At 54.0% G+C, this 25,032-nt stretch overlaps 2 protein-coding genes across 6 annotated transcripts; one reads left to right on the plus strand and one right to left on the minus strand.

Moving 5' to 3' along the window:
• Window positions 1-28: 28 nt before the first annotated feature.
• On the plus strand, window positions 29-19,292 carry HEXD (hexosaminidase D). Of its 3 annotated transcripts, XM_047832421.1 has the most exons (15): window positions 29-184; window positions 455-499; window positions 1,601-1,738; window positions 7,295-7,404; window positions 9,349-9,436; window positions 13,661-13,825; window positions 14,338-14,521; window positions 15,517-15,588; window positions 15,905-16,100; window positions 16,569-16,651; window positions 17,662-17,740; window positions 17,818-17,919; window positions 18,116-18,205; window positions 18,312-18,334; window positions 18,890-19,292. In XM_047832421.1, the coding sequence occupies exons 3-15, from the start codon at window positions 1,640-1,642 to the stop codon at window positions 19,111-19,113; spliced, it is 1,515 nt and encodes a 504-aa protein (XP_047688377.1). In that variant the 5' UTR covers window positions 29-184; window positions 455-499; window positions 1,601-1,639; the 3' UTR covers window positions 19,114-19,292. The 3 variants fall into 3 exon arrangements, with proteins under 3 accessions (XP_047688377.1, XP_047688378.1, XP_047688379.1); XM_047832422.1 differs by lacking the exon at window positions 18,312-18,334; XM_047832423.1 differs by lacking the exons at window positions 18,116-18,205; window positions 18,312-18,334.
• Window positions 19,293-19,443: 151 nt separating this feature from the next.
• LOC125151435 (cytochrome b-245 chaperone 1) lies at window positions 19,444-24,969 on the minus strand. 3 transcript variants are annotated; one of them, XM_047832429.1, is made up of 8 exons: window positions 24,846-24,862; window positions 24,350-24,480; window positions 23,907-24,030; window positions 22,991-23,032; window positions 22,378-22,451; window positions 21,610-21,706; window positions 20,957-21,101; window positions 19,444-20,625 (listed from the first exon to the last, which is right to left on the minus strand). In XM_047832429.1, exons 3-8 carry the CDS (start codon window positions 23,989-23,991, stop codon window positions 20,505-20,507), a joined length of 564 nt encoding a protein of 187 aa, XP_047688385.1. In that variant the 5' UTR covers window positions 23,992-24,030; window positions 24,350-24,480; window positions 24,846-24,862; the 3' UTR covers window positions 19,444-20,504. The 3 variants fall into 3 exon arrangements, with proteins under 3 accessions (XP_047688385.1, XP_047688383.1, XP_047688384.1); XM_047832427.1 differs by lacking the exon at window positions 24,350-24,480 and having other exon boundaries at window positions 24,846-24,969; XM_047832428.1 differs by lacking the exon at window positions 24,846-24,862 and having other exon boundaries at window positions 24,350-24,797.
• Between the last annotated feature and the right edge of the window lie 63 nt (window positions 24,970-25,032).

The following is a 25,032-nucleotide window of genomic DNA, read 5'->3' on the forward strand; positions in this document are numbered from 1 at the left end:
GCCCGGCTGGTGCTCCGCGCATGCGTACCTCGCGAGGGCCCAGCTGGCGTGCAGCTTTCCGTTTCCGCACAGGACCTCGTCCGGTGGGTGAGAAGGCACCGCTCAACCAGCCCCGCCAGCAGCCTGGTTCCGAAGGAGCGCAGCTACCAGAGAGGTTCATGCGCGAGGACGGAGTCTGGAGAAGGCGAGCACCCGGAGGGAAAATGGTCACACACTTGCTGGTCTGAAAGGCCTGCCCACACTCCCGAAACTGGGCAGCGGAGTGCAGCTCGGGTGCCATTCGGGGTGCCATCAGCGTCGGGTGCACACCCAGCGGAGAGGCTGGCCAGTGACCTCCTGCCCCGGTCTTCGGGATAGTCTCATTTCTGTAGACTTCGTGCAGGAGGGAGCCGGAGCAAAGAGAGTAGCACACTCTTCAGAGATGAAACACTGACTTCTGTTTCTTTTCCTTCAGATTTTGCGGAGATTTCGCGTTGTTAAGCCACCGTGTGAGTTTCAGGTGAGACGTCGGTGCTCGCTTACCTCGGCTTGCAGGGGCGGGAGCAGGGCTTGTCTCTGAACCGGAGGGGATGTGCACACCACCAGTGCACACCCCTCAGCCTGGAAGTGTTTCTTTTAAGGCTGTTCCCTGGAGAATGGAATTGGTCTGTCCGATTTTAAATAATTCAACTTTAAAAGCGGATTTCAGAATGCTTGTTCACAAAACTCATCTACCCGGCAGCTGGTAACTTTTTTGTCATTGCGATTGTTTTGAATATAATTTCTTAAAAAAAAAAACAAACAAAAACCAAACCGGTTTCTGTTGCATCAATTTCATCCTGCCTGCTTTATAATAGATTTCGTAAGGTTAGGGGTTTGTGAACCCTTTCACAGAATGGGTAGTTTGAATTAGTGGACTGTAAAAATGACCACCATGTAAAGATTTTCTTTCGCTTTTTGCATCTCATCCTCTGTGCTTTTATGTTCACTGGCAGGAAGATTTCAGTTTTTCCCAACTACTTCATTATCCTCTAGATCTTTCCTGTACTTGAACGTAAACTAGTCAGCTCTAATATACTCGTGGCTCACTTATTTTTCAAATTATCCGTGGCCTGTTTTAAATCCTAGACAGTTTTCTCTGACCTAGACTTAATGTTTACAGTTGCTTCCTCCGTAACCAAGTTCACTTGGGCTCTAGAATGTAAATGGTTTTTAATGCTCTTCAAAGTAAAATAAAATTGAAGGTAAATTTTGCACAGAAACATCATACTGCAGGGCCTGAAAAATGTTTGCACCTGCCTGCCTGTTTGCCCCGCGTGGTACGTACAGCGCAAGACAGGCTTTCAAACCAAATTATTTTGCGGCCACTTGTGTTCTTCCAGCCATCTCATAAGGAAACAAAACAAGTGCTGTTCTGTGTTAGGGGCAGATCGCGATTAAGTGGCAGAGGTCCCTTTATCTGAACATGAGGTAGATCTCTCAATTCATTTTCACCTGGGCAAAATGAGTTTGCTCCTAGTGGACAAAGCACACCTGGGCGTGTCAGAGCAGAAACACAAAGTGTGAGGCCAAGGGGCAAAAAGGAGCCTCTGCCGCTTCTAACTTTGAATTTCTCCACTAGGAAGAAGTGCCCAGACCAGAGATTTTGTCATATGACTTCATGACAAATGGTGAAATGTCAGGTTCTTCACCATTTAAGATGCGATTAGTTCATCTGGACCTTAAAGGAGCTCCACCAAAGGTCTCCTACCTCTCTGAGGTAAGAGCCCCTTTCCCCCTAGTCAGTCTCCCTTGCCTTGGCTTTGGTCTCCAAAGTGGTAAACAGTATTCTGTAGAAATGTGTATTTAGAGCACGACCACGGGGTTCCAGGCTGGGGCATGATGTTGGCAGCAGCACAGCTTTTGAGTTTCCCCCAAATCCCTTTGTAAAACTGAGCGACTAGGATAGCAAAAGGGGGCAGGGGGAACAACAAAAGAAACCCACAGCTTCTTCGCTGTGGGCTGAATTGTGTCCCCAGAAAAGATACGTTCACATCCTAACCACTTGTACCTGTGAGTGTGACCTCATTTGAAAATAGGCTCTTTGCAGTTATAAGCGACATAAGATGAGGCCTTGCAGGAGTAGAGTAGTATTAATCCAATGAGTGATGTTCTTATAAGAAGAGGGAAACGTAGACGTGGGGCACCCTGTGAAGACAGAGGCAGAGATTGGAGGGATGCATCTCTAAGCCAAGGAACACCAGGACTGCCAGAGACACTAGGAGCTGGAAGAGGCAAGGAAGGGTTCCTCCCTGGAGCACCACCCTGCCCACACTTTGATTTTTGATTTCTGGCTCGTAGAACTCAGAGAGATTAAATCCTCATTGCATTAAGCCACCTAGTTAGTGGTGATTTGATACAGCAGCCCTAGAAAACTAATACCCTCTTCAACAAAAGTAGGTGTGAGGGTGTCCCCATGAACCCCAAGTGGTATAGCCAGACCTTAAAACAGTGTAACACCCATGTGAGATTAGTAGCCAGGCAGGCAGTGATGGAGGACAGAGGAAGGAATTCTGACAGGGCCAAGACCAGAGAAGCCAGAAAATGGCCCTGCAAGTACAGGTCCTCCGTGAGAGAAGAACTGAGGAGAGGTTTCACTGGCTGCAATTTGAGAGTGAGTGCAGAAAGACTCAGAAGAAGATGTTGCAGAGGCCCAAGGCTCTCAGAAATACCTTCCAGAAACTTCTAGAAAGGCAGCCCCACATTAAAGACAGCAGCGTTGGGAAGAGAATCCACAGTGAGCTGGGCAAGAACATTGAAAGTGGAGCAGAGGAAAGGTTCCAGTGCCAAGAGAAGGGATGCAGAGGCCAAGTGCTGTGGAAGTGGCTGCATGGTGTCTGTAACTCCTGATTCTTCTTGTAACCACAGAGAGGGAGCCCTGGACCGGCCCATCTCCATTCCAAACACAAGAACCTGTTCTTAGGGGCACCTGGAGGGCTCAGGTGGTTAAGCATCTTGGTTTTGGCTCGGGTTGTGATCTCGCAGTTCGTGAGTTCGAGCCCTGCATCAGGCTCTGTGCTGGTGGCATGGAGCCTGCTTGGGATTCTCTCTCTCCCTCTCTCTGCCCCTTCCCTGCTCACGTTCTCTCTCAAAATAAACTTAAAAAAAAAAAAAAAAAAAACCTTAAAAAAAGAACCTATTCTTAAAAATACAAGAAAACACATCTCATTTAAACCTGAGCAGTAGTGGGAAAAAAATTTTTTTAAAAAAAGGGAGGGCGCCTGGGTGGCTCAGTTAGTTGAATGTCCGACTTTGGCTCAGGTTATGATCTCGCAGTTCGTGAGTTTGAGCCCCGCGTCAGGCTCTGTGCTGATAGCTAAGAGCCTGGAGCCTGCTTTGGATTCGGTGTCCCCCTTTCTCTGCCCCTTCCCCGCTCGTGCTCTGTCTCTCTGTCTCTCAAAGATGAATAAATGTTAAAAAAAAAAAAAAAATTAAAAAAAAAAAACCTGAGCAGTAGTGGGGCGCCTGAGCAGCTCAGTCAGCTCAGCATCCAACTATTGATTTCACCTCAGGTCATGATCCCAAGGTTGTGGGATCGAGCCCTGCGTCAGGCTCTGCACTGAATGTGTAGCCTGCTTCAGGTTTCTCTCTCTCTCTCTCTCTCTCTCTCTCTCTCTCTTCCTCTGCCCCTATCCCTTGCTTATGCTCTCTCTCTAAAATTAAAAAAAAAAAAAAAAAAGGGAAACAAAAATAATATAAAAACAGAGGGGGAACAAAACACGAGAGACTCATAAATATGGAGAATAAACTGAGGGTTACTGGAGGGGTTGTGGGAAGGGGGATGGGCTAAATGGGTAAGAGGCATTAAGGAATCTACTCCTGAAATCATTGTTGCACTATATGCTAACTAATTTGGATGTAAATTTTAAAAAATAAAGAAAATTAAAAAAAAAATACATAGTATAAATGTAAAAAAAATTTTTTTTAACTTTTTAAATAAAAAAACATGAGTAGCAGAAAAGGATTGTGGTTAAATATCATACACAGGCACTGTAAGAAAAAAGAGAATCATGATCTCAGGAACACCATAATGACAAAGGTGCACCAGGAAGATGTGACCGCAAAGCAGATGAAGCTGTATGTAATATTTCAAAATAAGATAAAAGATATTAAGAAAATGATAGGAGCTATGAGCAAACAGTGTATTCAGAAGTAGAGAAGCCCAGCAAGTAATAGCCAGACAGAAGGGTACAGAGCAACTGCTTACCAGGCTCAGGAATGAGTTATGACAAAAAAGGAAACAAAGTCAGAGACTAAACTAGAAGGACAGAAGTGAGCAGACACCGTGGAAAGCATACTCTTGGGAAGTAAATAACGAGGAAGAAAATGTCACACATGAAGAGATAAAAAGCGTTGTAACAAATTGATAAATACAGAAGATAAGCAAAGAAGGTCCAGCTCCCCTGCTGCTGGAGCCACTGCCTCAGTGACCTGCTGCTGGGGGGTCGACCACCCCAAAATTAGAGGCTTCAGACAGCAATTCCTTCCGTCTGTTTCTTTGGTCTGGTGGGTGGCTCTGCCGGTCTGCCCCCGTTCCCTCCTGTGTTTGCAGTCCCCTGACGACTAGGAATGCCAGACGGTCCCAGATGGCCTTACATGTCCAGCAGTTAGTGCTGGCTGTCCGCTGGGCCCCTCAGTTCTGCTCCACGTGGGTGCCTGGCCTCACAGAGGGTAGGCCAGCCTCCTGTCTGCACGGCAGTCACAGGGCAGCATTTAGGCTCGAAAGTTGCAAGCCATCCTGGGCCTTGCGTGATTCTTGGTAAAGCAAGTCCATGTCAGCCCAGATTCAAGGCTGGGGGTAGACCCCACCTCTTGATGAGGAAGACGCTGTGTCTCAGCCATGCTCAACAGTCCTCCGAGCAGGGAACCAAAGCAGTGTTCTAGGACAAATGCTCAGAAACTACAATTCAAAAACGCTTTTGTGAAATTAAAGAATACTTGGGTCTGTGTGTGGAAAGGGCATACTGTATACCTGGGATGATGGACACTAAGGCACCCTTTGGTAAAGGTGTCAGATTAAAGAAAATGAAAATGAACAACTCCTTTGGGCACACAGGAAAAAGGCCCAAGTTCTATATGAGGGAAGGAAAATTAGGCTGGCATCAGATACTTGACAGCAACATTTTATGACAGAAGACAAGGAAAGAACATATTTAAGGTACTCAAGAAAATGAAACATGAATCAAGGGTTTTGTATCCAACCAAAATGGTCTTCATGGTACAAAAGCTACAGGCCAGCTATTGTAAACATCCAAGAGAATTTACTGACAAACCACCAGCGGCAGCAGTGGCAGGGCTGGAGTAACCAAATAATTGCTGAGAGAAAATTCTGCCCTAAGGAAGCATTCCAGCCAACAGACATGAGGAATGACGTCATCGGAAAGTCACCACCTCACAGTTCCTGTTCAGGGTGCCCTAGGTAATGTCAGTGGTAGTTGAAACCATTGGGCAGAAGTTCAAGGCATGGGTCTGGCTGATGCCCCTGAACCCACTGATCAGCCTGACATCACTCCAGTGGAGCAGCCAGACTCGTGATTTCTAGAAGCATCTATGAAGTACTCTTGCCAAAAGAATGAAACCAGGATCTAATCTCACCTTCATGTCTAACCGCCAGCACACATGAGAACAGGAAACACACGAAAGGACATCTTAAGAATACCATCCATCGGGGCACCTGGGTGGCGCAGTCGGTTAAGCGTCCGACTTCAGCCGGGTCACGATCTCGCGGTCCGTGAGTTTGAGCCCCGCGTCAGGCTCTGGGCTGATGGCTCGGAGCCTGGAGCCTGTTTCCGATTCTGTGTCTCCCTCTCTCTCTGCCCCTCCCCCGTTCATGCTCTGTCTCTCTCTGTCCCAAAAATAAATAAACGTTGAAAAAAAAATTGTAATAAAAAAAAGAATACCATCCATCAAATCCAAAATTTGGGAAACCATGGGAAACAAGGGACTCGATTTCCTCAACAAATAAATTTCAAATTAAAAAAGGTACCGTTAAAAATCAGAGAACCTTAAAAAATCTGTTAAAACAGTGCAGTGTGTGGGTGTCGTCTGGACTGGGCTTAAGCTGCACGTGAAAAGATTCTAGACATGGGAAAATTGGAACGTGGATGATTTTAAAGAGTGGTTTGGTTAGGTGGGATAGTTGCTATAGTTGTGCTTTTGTGAAAAGTCTTCGTCGGGGATATGTGTTGAATTATTTATAGGTGAACAATTGTGTTGTCCGGGATTCGCTTAGAAATATTCTAGTCAGAAAAGTGGAAATTAGGTAAAACGATTTTGAGTCTTGACAGCAGGACACAGGGGCCTAGTCTGTCACGTGTGTGCATGCTTGTGCGGTTTCACAGTGAAGACCTTCTCCCCAGCTGGGTCCAGTGCCAGACGGAGTGTATGCTGGGGACAGCCAGGCCGCCCGGCCCCACAGCCTCCCCACCACCCACAACACAGAGGATCACCACCACTCCCAACGGTCGAAGTGCCAGACGGCTGTGGTGGTCAGATGGCCACGACAGGCTAAGAAGGAAACCGGAGGGAAAAATGCCGAGGAAAATGGAAGATACCGAGACCATTATGTCGCGTTATCCACATGCCTGACCTGTATGAGCTCTTTCCTTTCCACAATCTGTCTACCTCTCTTTGTAGTTTGCAGTCTACTACCGATTATGAACTTTCTACAGCTAAGTTTTAGCCCCAGGCTCCTTTGCTCCTTCCATCCAGCTTGCGTCAGAATGTCCCCACACTTGTGGAGAGAGAAAGCTTGACAGATACATCAACAGCAGTGTTAAAATCTTGTGGAACCCGCAATGACCATCATCCAGGGAGGGGCTGCTATTTCAGATACCTGCAGGAGGCCCCTCCAGTAGCGCCCAAGATGTGTTCTTTTCCACCCTGGCCTTGACATCAGACCAGAAAGAAATCTCAGTTCTGTGTATGGTAGGCATGAACTAGTCCTGAAAATCCTTGAGAATAGGAAGTCATACCCTTTGAAATAAAGGTAGAGGAGGAGGTGGGAACATTTCCTGCCACGCCCTCAGCCCCTCGCTGTCCTCAGGCTGAGCTGCGCCTCTGCTCCCCAGGTGCAGACCCACCCTGTGTCAAGTGAAGACTCGATGTGGTAGAGAGTTCGATTTGGTGTAACACAAAGTATGCATTCTGGTTAAACGTTTCCAGGAAAAATGTGAATCTCAACTACAACCATGCCCTCGAGCAAGAAGGCAGACCGCATGGGGTACAGCTGTCACCTTCAGATAGTCGCATCCTCACAGCATCCCTGTTCCCCCAGGTCTTTCCTCTGTTCCATGCCCTGGGCGCCAATGGGCTGCTCCTCGAGTATGAAGACATGTTTCCCTACGAGGGCCACCTGAGGCTGCTGAGGGCCAAGCACGCGTACAGGTACCCCAGCCACGGAGAAAGCGGCTGCTTCGGGCCGCCCGGAGGTGTGGGCAGGGCAGGCGAGGGTTTGGCAGTGGTGGGGCAGCCCACGTCTGGCTTTTAAACGCCTGTCTTAGTTACGAAAATAAAACACACTCACTGAAGAGAATTTGGAAACATTTAGGGGGAGGGTGGAGGATTGGGGAAGGCGGGGGGGGGGGGGGTGGGAAAGGGGATGCTGCTCTTTAAGGCCATGGTTGGGACCCTCATCAGGAAAACAAAGATTAAAGGAAAGGGGGTCAGAATCCGTAAAAGTAGATACAGTGCTTGTGGGTGTACCTTGCTGGGCTTTAGAGTCGTGGTGTCCATTTTATTATTTTTTTGATGTTTATTTTTGAGCGGGAGGGAGACAGAGGATCTGAAAGCAGGCTCTGTGCTGCCAGAAGACAGCCCAACGTGGAGCTCGAACTCACAAACCGTGAGATTATGACCTGAGCGAAAGCTGGGTGTTCAACCCACTGAGCCACCCAGGCGCCCCTAGAGTTACGGTGTCCATGTAAATCAATAACAAATAACCCAAAAGGAAAATGAGCAAAGGATATTAACGGGCAGATCCCCCAAAAGAAATTAACATGTCCGATAAGCATACGATAGTGATAAAGTAAATTAAAACAAGTCAAACACCATTTTGGCTATCCAATTGGCGAAACTTTTTAAAAAGTTCTAATGCTCTGTGTTCACAAGGTCAGAAAAAAGCAAACCTCCCACTGGTAGGCTCTGAAGCACCCCACCGTTCTGGAGGGAGGTTTGGCTCTATGTCAGAACTCCCCAAAATGTCCATGCCCCATGCGCATGCTCAGAGTGTTAACATTGCAGTGAGGTGTCTTTTCACACTATTCTGTTTTTCTTCATACAGTGAACACCTTTTGTTTATTTAGTGTGTTTTTTCAAGTGGAAAAAGTGCTGGGGTACCTGTGAAGCTTGAAAAAGGTCTATTTAAAATCAGTACAGTCAGAGAACTGATTAACTTAAGAAATGGTTCAAACACATACAGAAACTGGAGATCATTTTCTTTTTGAGATAAATTCATGAACGACAACTGGTAACGCAGTGGGCAACTAGCCCTCCTGCGTGCTGTCCTCACCACCTGGAGCATTCCTGCCCTCAGGCGTGCTCACAGACAGAAGCTAACCCCCACGGGGCTGAGTCCGCCACCGCAACCTTGAAGCTCTTTTCTCTTTCCTCTATCAAAGGGGTCACCGGCTTTTCTGTAAAGGGCCAGACGGTCAGGATTTTAGGCTGTGCAGCCCACCTGGCCTCTGTTACAACCATCTGTGGAGCACAGGCAGTCATGGGTGATAATGTAAATGTGTGAGCATGGCTGTGTTCCAATAAAGCTGTTTGTGGGTACTGAAATTCGAATTTCATATAATTTTTACATGTCATGAAATATTATTCCTCTTTTGATTTTTCTCAACCATTTTAAACTACAGAGACCATTTTTAGGTCATGGGGCGTGTGAAAACAGGCAGGCAGATTTGTCCTTCAGCCCATCTACCATTCCTGCTCTAGGATATGATTTCTAATTTCTTGTAAAATGACTTGCTTCTTATAGTTTGGGTAAGAATAGCAAGTAAAAAGCAAACTGTTATTTGAGAACATAACAGCATCATTTTCCAAAATTCTAGAGAGCCCTCTCTGAAACCTTAGGCATATCTTTTGTACTTTTTGGAATAGTGACCAATGGTGACCATACCAGTTTCCCAAGGAGAGTCCCCCTGGAGCCTGACAAGGGAGAGGGAACGTGAACAGGAGCATGAGTGTGTGTGTGTGAACATGGGCTGGGGTGTGAACAGGAGGTGGTGCGAACTGGAGCTCTCATGTGAACGGGAGGTGTGAATGGGAGCTCTTGTGTGAATGGAGGTGGTGTGAACCTCTCTGGGTGATCGATGTTTGTCTCTCTAGCCCCCCTGAAATCAAAGAGATCCTGCATCTGGCTGCACTGAATGAGCTAGAGGTCATTCCATTGGTACAGACATTTGGACACATGGAGGTAAGTGGGAGGAACAAAGGTTCCTGATACCCAGGTGTGGGGCTCAGGGGTACACAGGCAGGGAGCAGCTCTTTCTTGCAAGCCCCTGCCCTGCAAACGACCGGAGAGCACAGGACTCTAGATCAGAGCGACTTTGTCCAAGGAATGGTGGGAAAGAGCCAGTGGGGGATGCATGATTCCCATGGAGCCCTGGGGGCCGAGTTGTTTTACTTTTTAACTTGTATTCATCATTCAATACTGAAAATATTTCCCCAAGCTCTTGTGTGATCTTCGGAAACATTTTTCACGTCTGCATCAAAAATGAAAAGCAAATTAAACGCTTAGTGGCTGCAGGTTCCGTTTTTCCCTCTAACAGATACACCGGCTAGGCCCATGGGCAGCCCTTCCCTTCTCGAGCTGAGCACCCGGGACCGCCCCCGCCCCCCTCCCCCCACACCGCCCAGGCCTCTGGCCTCTAACCTTCCTGTCGCAGCTCCGTGATGCGCTCTCTGTGCTCCTCACTTCCCACCACCAGGGGCCACAGACCATCTCCACAGCCCCCCGCCCCCGACCCCGTCCTCCGAGTCACTAAATGTAGCCACGGGTTCTCGTCCCTTCAACTTGTGTCTCGGGCTTTGCGTGGCCCCAGCTGCTCCCTCCCAAACCCCACGCTGTTCCGGCCCCCCACTTCTGGCTGTGACGCCACTTCTGCCAGCAGCGTGCTATCCTGTAGCTGCCGCTGGATGTGGCGGTCCCCACAGCTTCTCTCGAAACCCTCCCTCCTCACCTCACGCTCTCCCTAGACAATGCGGTGCCCACTCCTGCCTCCCCTCCCCGTGCTCCGTGACCCCCAGACCCAGTCTCCGCTGCCCTGTTCGGCACCCCTCCCACCCCTGCAGTTCGGGCCATCGTGTGCCTTTGCTCCTCAGGCTCTTGAGTTGGCACCTGCTATCCCTGTCTCCACCCTTGTGCGAACTACCGCCTGACCTGCTGGAAGGCCCCCCTAGCGGTGCCCTCTGCCCCTTTCTCTGTCGTTCCAGAGCACAGCCTGGCCCCCCAATCCTGCTCCTTGAGGGGGCCCTTGCGGGGCTCTCAGGGTGCATTTGTTTCCGGGGGCCACTGCAGTAAAGTGTTTCAACCAGGCGACTTGAGACTATGGAAGCGTGCTCTCTCTGTGCTGGAGGCCACAAATCCAAAGTTAAGGTGTCCTCAGGTTGGTTCCTTCTGGAGGAGGTCCTTTACCTGTGTTTACGTACCATCAGGACACCCCCTTTGTTTTTTGGGTTTAAAAAAAATTTTTTTTAACGTTGATTTATTTTTGAGACGGAGAGACAGAGTGCAAGCAGGGCAGGGGAAGAGAGAGAGGGAGAACGGAATCCGAAGCAGGCTCCAGGCTCTGAGCTGTCAGCACAGAGCTCGATGAGGGGCTCAAACTCACAGACCGCGAGATCATGACCTGAGCCGTAGTCGGCCGCCCAACCGAATGAGCCACCCAGGCGCTCCAGAATACCCACTTTGTGACATAGCTCTATGAGTATTTGCACATTTTGTCTTCTGAACTGTTCGGTTTTTAATGTTCTCTGGACATTCTGGATACAAGTCTGTTAGATGTGTGATTTGCAAGTATTTGCCCCCAATCTGTACTTTGTCATCATCGTCTTAGTGTATCTCAAAGAACAAAAGTCTCTAATTTTGATGAGTCCAGTTTCTCAGCTTTGCTCTGATGGGTCGTACTTTTGGTGTCATTTCTCTGCCAGTCACCAGATCATGAAGATTTTTCCTGTTTCCTTCTAAAGTTCTACATTTGCACACTTCCCACTTGCTGTTATGGTCCGTGTTGACTTAATTCTTGTGTAAGGCCTGAGGTGTAAGGTGAGGTGTATTGTGTTTTGCACATAGCCTATGACCCCTCGAGATGGCTGGTCATGCCAGCACCACTGACTGGAAGCTTATCCTTTCTTTGGAATTTGAAATTTGGAATTGCCTTTGTATCTTTGTCAAAAACCAGTTGACATTATTTGTGGCCCATTTCTGAACCATATATGTATTTTTTAATGTACACTTATTTATTTTGAGAGAGAAAGAGCATGGGGAGGGGGGCAGAAAGAGAATCCCAAGCAGGCTCCGCACGGCTGTCCTCGGAGCCCAGCGCGGGGCTTGATCCCACCAACCGTGAGATCGCGACCTGAGCCAAAACCAAGAGTCGGACGCTCAACTGACTGAGCCACCCAGGCGCCTCATGCTTCTCCATATATATTTTAGACTAGGTTTATCTGTATGTCTTTAAGAAACCTTGCTGGGATTTTGATTGAAATTGTATTAAGTCTGTAAGTCAACTTGGGGAGAAATTACCTCTACTCTGCTGACTTCTCCGATCCGTGAACAGGCTCTGTCAGCCTTTCCTTATGTTATTATTTCCCAAAGTTTTTTCTTTTCCTGATGCTTTCAGGACTTCCTGTGTACGTTTGCCTTGCTGTAGTGGTTTGGTTAGTAGGACTTCTAGGTCTGGGTTTCTGTGCACTTATCCTGCTTGGGGCTCGTCGAGCTTCTTGGAACTGTAGATTATTTTCATCACTTTTGTGAAGTTTTGGGCCACGTCCTCAAGTGTTTCTGTGTCCATTCTCTCCTCTTGGCCAGGGCTCCCTTCGCATGTGCGTTAGGGCACCTAATGTCACCGCACGGGCTTCTGAGTCTCTTTGTTCTCCCCACCTTTTCTCTGTGTTGTTGAGCCTGAGGAGACTCTATTGGTCTGTCATCCCAATCACTGTTTCTTCTGATGTTTCAAATCTTCTGTGGAGCCCACGAAATGGATTTTCATTTTTCATTATTATAGTTTAATTCTGGGAACATTTTCATAATGGTTTCTTTGAAGTAATTGATAAATCTGACATTTGGGCCTACATCAGTGTTAGTTTCTATCAACTGGCTTTTTCCCTGAGTCTGGGTTCCACTTTCCTGTTTATTTGCACATCTCATGATTTTTTGGTTGAAAATTGGACATTTCGGATAATATGTTATAGAGAATCCGACTTTTTCCCCTGCAAGTGGTTGGAATTGCCTGGATTTAATCTGCAGGCCTGTGTCCCCAGCTGTGTGTGGCTACTGATGCCTCTGTGTGTGTGTGTGTGTGTGTGTGTGTACGCGCGCGTTAACGCTTATTTATTTTTGAGAGACAGAGACAGAACATGAAAGGGGGAGGAGCAAAGAGAGGGAGACACAAAATTTGAAGTAGGCTCCAGGCTCTGAGCTGTCAGCACAGAGCCCAACATGGGGCTTGAACTCACAAACTATGAGATCATGACTTGAGCTGAAGCTGGACGCTTAACCGACTAAGCCACCCAGGTGCCCCTATACATTATTTAAAAAAAATTTTTAACAGTTTATTTATTTTTGAGAGACTGAGAGACAGAGTACAAGTGGGGGAGGGGCAGAGAGAGAGGGAGACACAGAATCTGAAGCAGGTTCCAGGCTGAGCTCTCAGCACAGAGCCTGACGCAGGGCTAGAACCCATGAACTGTGAGATCATGACCTGAGCTGAAGTCAGATACTTAATCAACTGAGCCACCCAGGCACCCCATAGTGTTTTATTCTAATTTGTATTTTTGCCCTGGCCTCCTAGGGGACACCCCTCTGTCTTTATGGCTGGTGGTCAGACAGGGCCCAGGCAGCCATGTGCTTGAGCCGTCAGGACCCACCCTGTGCTGCAGGCGCTGGGGGCTCTGGGAGGAGTTCACCCAGTCCCCTGCCTCAGCCGTGTGTGCGCGGCTCTCGTTTCCACGGTCACCCATCACATTTCTGGCTGGTGGTAGCCACCACCCCCCCGCCACACACACACCATGAGGACCGCAGAGTTCGGGTGACTTTGCCGCCTTCACAGACGGTGGCCCCAGGGGGTCTGCGCTCAGCCAGCGCCGGGTTGTGGGGGGGGCCGCAGACTCTCTGTTCTTACCACAGTGCTAGCAGGCTTCAGGTGTGGTGTTCACCTTTGGTTCACATCCAGAGCCCTGAATTGGCTGTTTTGACCAGTGTTCCGTTCTGCACGTGTTCAGGGGAGGACGTGCTGACGTCTGTACCGTACTGAACAGCCCGTGCAGCCTGGTTCTCGTGTTCTTCTCCCAGCCCGGGCAGACCGGGAGGAAAGAGAGGCTCAACCCGGCCCGCCAGCGCCCTCTTGGGGACCTGGAGCAGGCCCTGTCAGGTGACAGCGTCTGTCACCTCCTGTCACCTCCTGTCATCTCTCCGCAGTTTGTGCTGAAGCACGAGGCTCTCGCTCACCTCCGAGAAGTGGCGCTCTTCCCTAACACCCTGAACCCCCATGAGGCGGAGTCCCTGGCTCTGGTGGGAGCCATGATCAGCCAGGTCATGGAGCTGCACCCAGGCGCCCGGTGGCTCCACGTCGGCTGCGACGAGGTGGGTCCTTCGACGGTTCTTCTGCCTGAGCCTCACCCACCGGGCGTCCCTCCTGCCGCAGACCCTGCTCCTGATCCCACTTTGTGGGTTATTCTCTTACGTACAAAAGTAGTCAACGTACCAAAGGACGAAGGATAAAGCCAGGTCATCCCTCCCAGCTGACCCGTGACCTCATGCGGGCAGAGCCATGGAGCTGGACGAGGGATGGCCTGTGGCCCGAACAGCCGTGCTGTCCTCGCCCCCGGCAGGGGCAGAGCCAGCCCCCATGTGCTCTATGTACTCGTTGGCTGGCAGACACTCAGGTTAGCTCGCCTTCAGGCTGCTGTGAATGTTCAGAGGAAATCTTGAGTGGAAGTTAGGTCTCGGTGTAGCAGGAGGGCCCCCCTCACCAGCTCCTCCCCACAGGCAGCTGCCACTGAGATCCGTCAGACATGGCTTGAGCGCGGTCTCTCTCCCACGTGTGTCTGCAGTGAGGCCGGGCGATCCGGAGGCGGGCCTGTGTTTCCTTCCAGGTCTATTATCTTGGAGAGGGTGAGGCCTCGAGACGGTGGCTGCGACAGGAGCATAACACCAAAGCAAGACTGTGTCTGTCCCACATGAAGGCGGTGGCCTGCCACGTGCTGGCCCGGCACCCCGCCACGACGCCACTGGTGTGGGACGACATGCTGCGGGCCATCCCCGAGGACCAGCTCTCAGGTTGGCAGGCCCATCCCCCAGGCTTCTGGTGTCAGGAGTAGGGAGTAAGGAGGCCAGCGGCTCCCAGGACCCTGGTCTGGGGAGGGGGGAGCACTCTAGGACCCCTGCCCCGAAGTGCTCTCTCCAGGCAACCCCCTTAGAGCCACTTTCTAGATTTTCTCACGCAAAAGGGCCATTCCTCCAGAAGGCATTTTAGAGTCTTGTAGGCGTACAAAGTGATGAGTCTGAATGGAGAGTAGCCATGGGGCCCTAATGGGGGATGGGGGCGAAAGGGTCCCACTGGGCCTTGAGTGTCTGGTGCCTCTAACCGCCTCAGCCTCACACAACCCTGTGGCTAGCCACTGCCCCCACTTCTGCAGGACTGGGGTGTGTCCGTGGCAGCAGCCCTCCCCAGGTGTGGCCACTTGGGTTCTCACTAGGACTAATTAGAATTAAATCCAAGTAGTAATGTGTTCCTACTGCACTATTCCTGGCGCCCCCACCGTCACACACAGACAGAGCCTTTCCCCCTCGTAGGAAGCTCTGGGACCCCGAGACTGGGGGTTCGCTTTTTACAGAACTCCCAGAGTCTGGTCATTTCCAAAGTTGGCTGGCTTCATGGTTGCAACATTTACTGTCAAGAAGTCAACTGTTTCGAGTCTGTTCTCAAAATCCACAGCCCGCTGGGGCGCCTGGGTGGCTCAGTCAGTTAAGTCTCTGACTTCGGCTCAGGTCATGATCTCACAGTTCGTGAGTTCGAGCCCCGCGTCAGGCTCTGTGCTGATAGCTTGGAGCCTGGAGCCCGCTTCGGATTCTGTGTCTCCCTCTCTCTCAGCCCCTCCCATAGAGCTCATGCTCTATCTCTCTCTGTTTAACAATAATAAATGTTAAAAAAAAAAAAAACAACACTCACGCCCCCTAAACAAGACAGCCTGTGCTCCGTTGTAATGCAAGGCCTGTGGGCAGCCAGGATGTGTCCAGACGGGCCTCAGCTCACAGCCTCTCTCTGCCCCCAGCATCAGGGGTGCCACAGCTGGTGGAGCCCGTGCTCTGGGACTACGGGGCCGACCTGGACATCCAAGGCAAAGGTCAGTGACCTGGCCACAGCCTCTGAGACCCTGGAGCCCTGGCGGCCCAGGGGCTTGAGGTTCATCAGAATCCTGCTAACTGCCTCAGCTTCCACTCAGGCCCCTCCCACGTGAGCCCCGGGAGCCCCCTGGCACACGTCCCGTCGCGGGTCACACCGGGATAGCCTGTCCTCTGTGGTATTTTCCACGAGTCTCTTCTCTCACTGAGATTTAAGCCTGCCCGGTTGTGGGCTCCTCCTGGCTTCTCAGTGTCTGGGCTCTGCGGCCACGGCCCCTCGGGCCCCGGGCCGGTCACACCGCACACTCTCTCACTCAGCTCTCCTCATGGAAAAGTACCGCAGGTGCGGTTTTCTCCGGCTGTGGGCCGCCAGTGCCTTCAAGGGGGCCACAGGGGCGAGCCAGGCCCTGACCCCTATCGAGCACCACCTCAGAAACAATGTGCAGTGGCTGCAGGTGGCGGCCAGCGGGCCCGCAGACATGCTGCAGGGCATCGTCCTGACCGGCTGGCAGAGGTAAGGCCACACAGGCCCCGGGGAAGCTCCCGGGCCGACCTGCTCGGAGGGTCGACGCAGCGCTGCTGCCCGGGACGACCACCCCTCCGTGACCCATCCATTCTGGGCCTCAGTCAGAGGGGAGGCGCCTGGGCGCCTCACACCCCATGGCCAGCCAGCCCCCAGACTCTGCAGAGGGCCACTTCGGCAGCCCCGCCTCCAGGGGGCCACACGTGACTCGTCTCACATATGGCGGGCATGGGGACAGGTTTTGGCCCCTTGGGGATTTCACACCATTTGAAAAGCGGAGCGGCACGTGAACCCCTCCTCCGGACCAAGGCCTGGTCCATTGCTGCGCCCGGGAGGGCAGAGGCGGAGGCAGCTGCGGGCCCCCAGGCAGGGCCTTCTGGGTGGGATGTTTCCAGAGGCAGCAGCCAGCTCTGTCTCGTGTGCAAGCAGGAGCTGAGCGCCCCTCTCCCCCGCACTTAGGTACGATCACTTCTCCGTGCTGTGCGAGTTGCTGCCCGTGGGAATCCCGTCCCTGGCCGTCTGTCTGCAGTCGCTCCTACACGGTACGGTCTCCTGCTCCTCCCGGGTGGCGGGAGTGCCTGATGCCGCCGACTGTATCTCCTTGGGGCCGGACTCTGGTCTTTCACACCAGCAGAGGGGGGCTCAGCCACCCCCCGCCCACCCTGCTGCCCCCAGAGAGCCCGTGAAGGAAATTCACCATGGGCAAGGTGCAGAAAAGGGCCCTTGCTATGTAAGTCCACTGAATGCCCAGGCTGGCCCCGGCACTTGCCACTTTGGCAGAGACAGGGACTCGCAGGTGGCACAGAACCACGTGCACCTGAACCACAGGACTGCTTGGCGCACGTGGTGCTGGTGCAGAAAGGTGTGGGAGGCCCTGGGGGAGCCGGCTCCCAGACTGCGTGCAGGCTGCCTGCAGCAGGAAAAGCACAGACACCCGCCCTCCGCTCTATTCGATGGCTTCTGAAGCGGTGGTTGTGAACCGCTAGGAGGAAGGCACAGGGACACCCCAGCGGACACCCCGTTCATGCTGGGCGCTGGCTTCAGCTTCCCTGCTCCGTGGAGGGCACTGCTGCTGTGGAGCCCTCCACCCTCCGCGGACACAGGCCTCCTGCCATCCCAGCTGGCGCCCTCCTGCACCAGTGGCATGTGTCCACCCACACTGACGTGGCGCCCGGCCCACAGTGGTGCCTGCAGGCCTCTCTGGTTCTTTCCAGTTGCTCGGGACGGCTCCACGTGTGAGAAACCACACTTGCCGGGTGCTGCGTGCACCCGGGACACAGTGGGGGCGCCGGAGGCACAGCCGGCGGTCTCCCGAGGGGTTTCGCTGCTCTTGATTCTCTGTTTTCTTGTTCTTAGCATAATGAGCCCGTTTTCATGTGTTTAATAAGAAGCCACGGGCCCATCTGTCCCCGAGGTCTCCTTGGGGCTGGCACCTGCATGCTGGCCTCCTTGGCCACTTTGCCCACCACCAGGCCAGCACCGTGGCACAGGGCCCCTGCCTCGCTCCCCCCCAGAGGCCCCTCCAACCACCTCCATCTGTGGTTGGTTGCAGGAGGCTTTACCGAAGACGTTAAAGCAAGTGTGGAGAACTTTCTTGGGATCTCAAGCCTAGAAATAACTGATCTTATGAGGTAACCTGCCCACCCCCAGCCCTGCCTCTGCCCTCGCACTCTGTGGACCCGTCTCAGCACGGTGGCTCTCCGTGCAGCGAGGGGGCCGGCTCCTTCCCTGGCAGCGACATCCTGGCCCTCGTCACGCACGTCGGCCTCCACCTGCGCAGCTCTGTGGACACGCTCCTGGAGAGGGACAGGTAAGCAGGCAGGGGCTGAGCCCCACCCCGTACTCCCCCTGGGACAGGGTGAGGGTGGTCACAGACAGACTTCCGGGGGCAAGCAACTGTTTAAAATGCCTCCCAGACTCCTAAGTTTTTTACAAGTATGATCTTAAAACCACCGTGAGGCAGACACGTCAGCTGCAGCGGGTCTGCCTGTGCGGACTGCCTGCAGGTACGTGACCGGCTGGTTCAGCCCCTATCACCGCGGGCGGAAGCTCATCCACCCGGTCATGGTCCAGCACATCCAGCCCCAGGCGCTCAGGTAGCCGCCCCCTCCCCGCGGTGCCCACCCCCAGGGCTGCGTGTCCTCTGCCGCCCGATGACAGCTTTCTGTGGCTACTGGCTTTGAACTAAGACATGCTCTGCAGGTATTGCAGCCACGAATTCCTAGGTGAGTCAGCTTTGCTGACTGCTGTGCCTTCAGTGTTAGAGGCTAGGCCATTCCCACCTGAGAGGGTGAGGGCCCAGGGCTCATCATGGAGCCAGACCTGCTGGAGACCTGTCCTGGCCTTGCTGCTGCCGCATGCCCCACATCCCCTCCCCACCCCCCACCCCCCACCAGCACCGTGGGGACAGAGTCCCAGCCAGCCAGCCAGCCCCCCTGCCCCCGGGCTCTCCTGGCTCACAGCTCTGAGCCAAGGCCAACTCAGTGTCCACGCAGGGTTAGATGCCATCAGATGCTGTCAGGTTCACACATAAAGAAAAACCCTGCCAGCTAGATGTAAAGAGCATTCCAGTTTTAGATGTGAAAACACAATAGTCACTCATTTATCCCCAACAACACTGTGAGGTGGGCGCTAATAGCCATGTTTCATGGATACGCAAACCGAGGCACAGAACCATACCGACCTGTAGGGTTGTTCGGAATGTGAGCATAGCGCACAGGCTGTGAGCTGTCACCCAGGGGTGCCCGGCAGGCGGGCTCACCACGGGCTCTGGTCCTCAGCCTCCTGGCCAGGTGGAGCACCTTGGTGCAGGAGCTGGAGGCCGCCCTGCATCGTGTCTTCTACCCGGACGCCGTGGAGGAGTGGCTGGAGGAGAATGCGCGGCCCAGCTTGCAGCGGCTGCAGGCTTTGGTGCAGGACCTCAGGGAGGCGGCCGGCGCCGGCCCCAGCCCCAGCCCCAGCCCACACTCGGGTCAGGACCCCTGAGGGGAGGGGCCGAGCCTGAGCCATCCCCTGGGGCCCCCCTAGGTCTGCCAGGCGCCTGGGACTGCCGGCCACAGGCAGCACCCACGGCGCGGACCGCCGTCGTTGGAAAGGCCAATGGAAGGCATGATGTGCCGGGCCTACTTGCTAGTCTGCGTGGGAGCTTCAGCTCTTTTGAAATAAAGGGAGTGGAAGCTAGAACTGCCATGGGTCTGGCTGGCTGCAGTCAGGCCTGCACAGGGGTCCAAGACCCTCCTCACCCTGGGGGCCCAGCAAAGGTGGGGGCGGGGGGAGCCGCCTCCAGAGTACAGAGCATCTACCGTCTGGGATGAACACACCACAAACCCATTACGACGTTTCATAGTTTATTTTAGAAAAAGGCTTTGACTTAACCACTTAAAAACCTAACTTTGGCTTGTATAAATGACTGTGTCCTCAAATCAGGGCTAGTTGGCGGCCACCATGGAGAAGAGGGAGTGTCTTGTTTCTCTCGCTTCCTAGAAACTACTGTCCTCACTCACCCAGGGCCTGGGGACACTGCAGTGCTCTGTGTCCTGACCATTCCTAGACACAGCCTCCTGAGGGACTGTTCAGAGGTGCCCTCGCCGCCCTGCGGCCCTGGGCCCCACTGAGGGGCAGCTGTGGGCCCAGCCCACCTCTTGCCTGGGTTCAAGAAGCTAGGACCTGATTCTTAAGGGAGATGCCCTGGCTTAGGCCCACCGTGAAGCCAGGAGAGCCTCCTCTTGACCAGCAGGCTTCGCCTAGGCTGAGGCCTTCTCTGCCCTGTGACAGCCCAGCCGTGATCCTGGGTGGAGACTGCTGTCTGTGGGCTGGGGAGGTCTCAGGCGTGGCCACAGTGCACACAGCCAGACAGGACCCTCACCATCTGCCCTGGGCCCTGCAGACCCTGGGCAAGGAAGGACCTCTCTAACCAATGAGGACATCCAGCCGGGAAAGGGAGGTTGTGTGTAGGGAGCACTGGGATTCCTGGGGACAACACGCCAGCATGGGCATCCTCAGAGCCTGACCCAGCTGCTGGCCCTGTGCTCACCTGCTGCACCGGGGGGTTGAACAGCTCGGGGGGAGCCAGTGCTGGCAAACCTTCCTCCCCACCCTGGGGAGCCTGGACATCCTTCCCATTCCAGAGACCCGGTCCCCACGCTGCCCAGGCTGGAGCCGTCCGATGCCAGGAAGAGGCAGATCTGAGGCTCATGCCCTCCCCGGACACCTCAAAGCCCGCAGAGGAAGTCCAGCCTGTGGCGTCCTCAGAGGACAGAAGCAAGCAGCAGGAATGGCTGAGGGTCCCACCCCGGGGCTGCCAGGGACACAGCCAGGCGCTGGAGGAAGACTTGCTGGTGGCCCAGGAGGCCCACGAGGGTGCCACCAGAACCAAGGCCAGGGGCTCTGCGGGCGTCAGCTCTGGCTCCCTGGACCATCAGCCTCACTGTCACTGCTCTGAGACAGCTCCACGGGGCTCTCAAGGCGGTGCAGTTCCAGGAAGGTTGCAATAAGCTTGGCAATGGCTTCCACGTCACTGGGCCGGGCAACAACAGGAGGCGCAAGTTACCCCGGCAGAGGTGCTGGCCAGGAAGACCACACCTACCTCCTGCCGGACCGCCCACTTCCAGGACGTGGTGCCTTCTGGCCCCGACCCTCACTTGACCCCAGACCTCTGTCCTCAAGGAGACCCTTCTGTCCCTGTGGGGACTTCCAACATTCCCCTAGTGGCAGGGACAGTCCATGTTTCCCCAAGTCCCCTCCCTGTGCCCTGCCGTGCTGGGCAGTCCACTGTGAGGGCCACCTGATGGGGGTGAGGGGCACAGGCAGCCAGCCCTGGTCAAACGAGTCCCCTGCCCACGGCTTACCTACGGTGACCCATGATGGCACTCTGGGTGAGGGGGTGGGAAAAGCCCGTCACAAGCCGCAGCACCACCACGTAGCCCTTCCCGAAATAGCGGACCTTCTCCTCCTCCACGTTCACGTCCCGGATGTCATTCAGTAGGACCACCACTGCGGGGGAGCTGGTCAGTGTCTGCATTCTGCCCACCTCCCGTCTGCCCCTCCTGCCTGTGTGCTGGGCACAGCCACTTCAAGGCTACCGTACAGAAACCCTCATCACTGGTCAGTGACCACAGCGCAAGGTTGGGCCACTAGCATTGTCTGGGCATCTAGCACTCCTGCCGGCCCCTTGAAAACTCTACCCGTGCCCTCCAGCGCATCAGGGAGGAGCTGAGCTCTATTTTGCCCATCTTTCTGCTTCATCTTCCCCCAACTGCTGAAAAATGCCTTCCTGGTCCCTGATGGCTGGCCACTGAGCTAGGGGCTACCCGGCAATGTCTGGGGACACCCTGTGTCCACCAGGCAGGGCAAAACCCCAAGTCACTGAATGGCCAGCTTGGACCCACCCCACTTCCAGGCCTTAGGCCTGGTCTCTGTTTTCCACTCACCACCCTCCATCCAGCCTGGGGCAGCTGGCCTCCCGCCACACCCCGGGTCCTGTGCACTCTCTGTGCCTCACCTTGGTCGTGACCAGCTCGGAAAAGAGTCAGCAGCTTCTTATACAAGCTGAACGTCTTTAGCACAACCTTCCCGGTGCCCTTGTTGAAGACCGCTTCCTGGAAAACCGGCCAGAAGATGATCACCTGGCTGCTGGCCTCTCTGCAAGCCAGCCACACACAAAATTTCCAGAGAGGAGGCCCGGACTCGCCAGAGCAGATGCTCAGGAAGACACCCAGCTGAAACCCAACCCTGACGGCCAAGTGCTCTGCCAGAGCCAAACACCTGCAGCCAGATGCTCTCGTGCTCCTGTCTGTTGGGAGCACGGGACCAGGGTGTGTAGAGAGAAAGAGGGGCATCAAAGCAGGTGCTCTCTGCAAGCAAAAGAGAAGTAAGCACAGCAGCTGAGGTTGTCAAACAAAAGCATGGAGGTCAAAGCTCGGAGGTCAGAGAGCAACGCTGGGTCATGCGGTTCCTCATGAAGGGGACAAAGGCACAGGGGAGGTTGTTGGCCACCAAGGGAGACAGACATCAGCCACCGAGGGAGCCCATCATTCTATTCTGTGCTATGGCAACACTCAAGAGTAAAGAATTTCGGTGCAAACAGTCACGAAGAGCTTCTAGGAGAAAAACAGCTTCAGGAGATTTCCCTGCCCAGGAGCCGAATGCCACTAACCAGAAACCACTAAGCTAAAAGTTCAGGCCTCAGAGCCTCTCCGTCTGCTGTGATGCCCACGTGGGGAAGCCCGGAGCAGAAACACCTGAGCGCCCTTGCCTGTGCTGACCTTACCTCCCAGTCCTCCAAGTTCTGCACGGCCACGAACAGGCAGCCAGTAACGTAGAAGAGTTTCCAGCCCAGACTATCTGAGGAGCAAACACAGGACGCAGCCAGGTGAAGGGCAAAGGCCATGAGGGGCCCCGCCCCAGTGGACACTGGGCAGGAGTGGTGTCTGGGGCTGGCTGGCTGGCTGCCCGTGCCTGCAAGGAACCCTGGCCCAGGACAGCCAGCCAGCTCTGGGTGCCCTCAGCTCCCCCTCCAGTGTCTACTGGAGACAGAGGAGTTGGGCTGGCATAGCCTGTGACAATGGAGGGGCAGGAACTTACAGGGGGGCTGCGAGTATGGCTCAGCCTGCACCGGAACATCAGGCTGGCACAAGAGAGCACCTTTTCGCAGAATATTTCATGACACAGGAAAATAAGGGGAAGGCACAGGCTTCATGGCACAGGCATACTAGGAAAACCACACCAGTGCACAGAGCTGGGGCTACAGAGGCAGGGGCGCCAATTCCAAAGGCTATGCCTCAGTGGGTCACGAATGAAGGGTTTTGTTTCTTTGCTCTATTTCCCAAACGGCAGAGGAAGTTACTTTGCGGGGCAGGGGGTGAGCAGATGAAGCACCTCACCTCCACTGTAGTAGGCGGCAGCCAGGCCAATAGACAAGATTCCTGCAAAGAGAAAAGAAAGCAGGTGCCTCAGTATTGGGCCACCACCAGCCCAGAGCCCCCTCCCAGGAGCCCCAGGCCCAGACAAGCAGGCCTTTTGGGGGCCAGGGATGGCTGCAGGTGGGGAGCGGGGGGGACAGAAGACCACCAGGCTCACAAGTGGGGGAAACACACTGTATGTTAAGTAACTACAATTTAAATTAAAAAAAAAAAAATTTGTTTTTAAGTGGGGGAAACATCCAGGGAGTACACTCAGAAACATGGCAAATGCCATTCACAGTGTTCCCTGGACACGCTTCTCTACTCAAGTTCCAGGGCTGAGTGGGAACCAGACAGAGGAACCTGCCAACAGCATGTGGTGTGGAACGAACACAAGACATATATAAAGTTCACTACATGGCACATGAGGCAGAACAGGCAAGAGGCCACATGCAGGGTGACGGGAAAGATGAACCGGAGACCACTGCTGATGGCACAGCCATTCCAGCCCTCACTCCTTGGATCCCACCAGCGCAGCACAGTCGGGTGCAGGACCCTCGGAAAGACGGCGCCAGGGACAGAGCGAAAACAGGAATGAACTGTGGTCCATCACGTGAGCCTGCAACATACACCTGCAAGCAGGTGTACGAAAGCAAGTAAAAGGGGAACGGCAGGACCTCAGAAGAACACACACAGTAGGAGAAGCTAAGTGGTGAAAAAAGGGCTGTGGGAATTCTCTGCAAAGGCATGCACAGAGAGTAAAGGCTGGGAAGAGACAAAGCAACAGAACAGTTGCTATACTTGGGGGTAACGGAACAAAGGAAGAACAATTTAGTTTCATTTTTATCCTTTTTTAAAGGTAGATTTTTAACTTGAGGGAAAACATGGAAATTCTTACCAACAAGCAGAGACCAGGACCTGATGCCTGGAGCCCTCTTCAGATGGAGGCAGGAGCTGGTGCGTGACTCCACCTGCATGTACATCCCTGGACCGCGAGGGCACCACTCTCAACAGGAGACGGGCTGCGGACGGGCAGACAGACAAATGGAGTCCTCCCGCCACTGTCTGCACACAAGCGCCCAGCTCCTCCCCAGGAAGGAAGCCTGGGCACCGGTGGAACCAGTCAGCTTGTGCCCACGGCCATTTCTGCAGCCCCCAGAGACCCTTTCTTTTTCAAGGCCCTTCTCTGCCCAGTTACACCGACTGGACTGGGGCTACCTGCCCTGCTCAGACTCGCAAAGCGTCAACAGGCACCTGACCGCCACCTGCCCCCGTCCAACTTGGAAACCGTTAGCCCTCCGCAGTGTGCATTCAAGCTTCTGACACCGCAGCAGAACCCACCAGCTCGCCCTCATTTCCTTGTGCCGGCCTCCGCCAAGAAAGGGAAGTGAAGGCTCGCGGTAGCTTGAGTACGCCCTGGCGTTGGCCGAGAAAGCCACTCTACGATCCCCTCCGGCCGCTGGGACAACAGGCTATGCAACGGAGGGTCGGGACGAGCACAAGCATCTGCTGAGTAAATGCTGCGCCGAGCGGCCTAACTGCCCCGAAGACCGCAGCCCCCGCAAAGCACTACTCGAGGGACCCAGCTCGTGAGTGGCTTTGCAGAAACTCCAGGAAAGTCAAATCAAGCATCTGACAGTAAAGGGTGCATTCAATCGACACACCCAGGTCCTAGATCTTGGACCACCACTGGGCTGCCCCCGACCCCCACAGCCAGGCCCTGCGCGCTCGGCCCGCTTCCCGCAGCTCCAGGACGCCCTGGAACCCAGGCGTGGCCAGCCCGCGCCACCTGCAGCCCGCCCGCAGCCCTCGACGGTGGCCCGACCCCCGACCCTACCGAGCGCACGACCCGGCGGGCGCGAGCGCAGGGCCGGGACCTCGCGGCGGACAACCAGCCGCCGACTTCCGGGGTCGGGGGTGGGGCGACTGACTTCCGGACTGCCAGGGGCGGGGCGGCACCAACTTCCGGACTGCCGGGAGCTGGAGTACCCACTTCCGGGCTTGGGGGCGGGCTGTGGGTGGTT

This window comes from Prionailurus viverrinus, chromosome E1 (genome assembly GCF_022837055.1).
Source record: "Prionailurus viverrinus isolate Anna chromosome E1, UM_Priviv_1.0, whole genome shotgun sequence".
In the NCBI taxonomy this organism is placed as follows: Eukaryota; Metazoa; Chordata; class Mammalia; order Carnivora; family Felidae; genus Prionailurus; species Prionailurus viverrinus.

Coding starts and splice junctions, on each gene's coding strand:
- LOC125151435 (XM_047832427.1), bottom strand. CDS start 23,991: ATGTACATGCAGGTGGAGTCACGCACCAGCTCCTGCCTCCATCTGAAG. Junction 22,452..22,990: donor TGCCGCCTACTACAGTGGAG/GTGAGGTGCTTC, acceptor TTTGCTCCTCAG/ATAGTCTGGGCTGGAAACTC. Junction 20,626..20,956: donor GCCATCATGGGTCACCGTAG/GTAAGCCGTGGG, acceptor TGCCCGGCCCAG/TGACGTGGAAGCCATTGCCA.
- HEXD (XM_047832421.1), top strand. CDS start 1,640: ATGACAAATGGTGAAATGTCAGGTTCTTCACCATTTAAGATGCGATTA. Junction 16,652..17,661: donor TCTGCAGTCGCTCCTACACG/GTACGGTCTCCT, acceptor GGTTGGTTGCAG/GAGGCTTTACCGAAGACGTT. Junction 17,741..17,817: donor GAAATAACTGATCTTATGAG/GTAACCTGCCCA, acceptor CTCTCCGTGCAG/CGAGGGGGCCGGCTCCTTCC.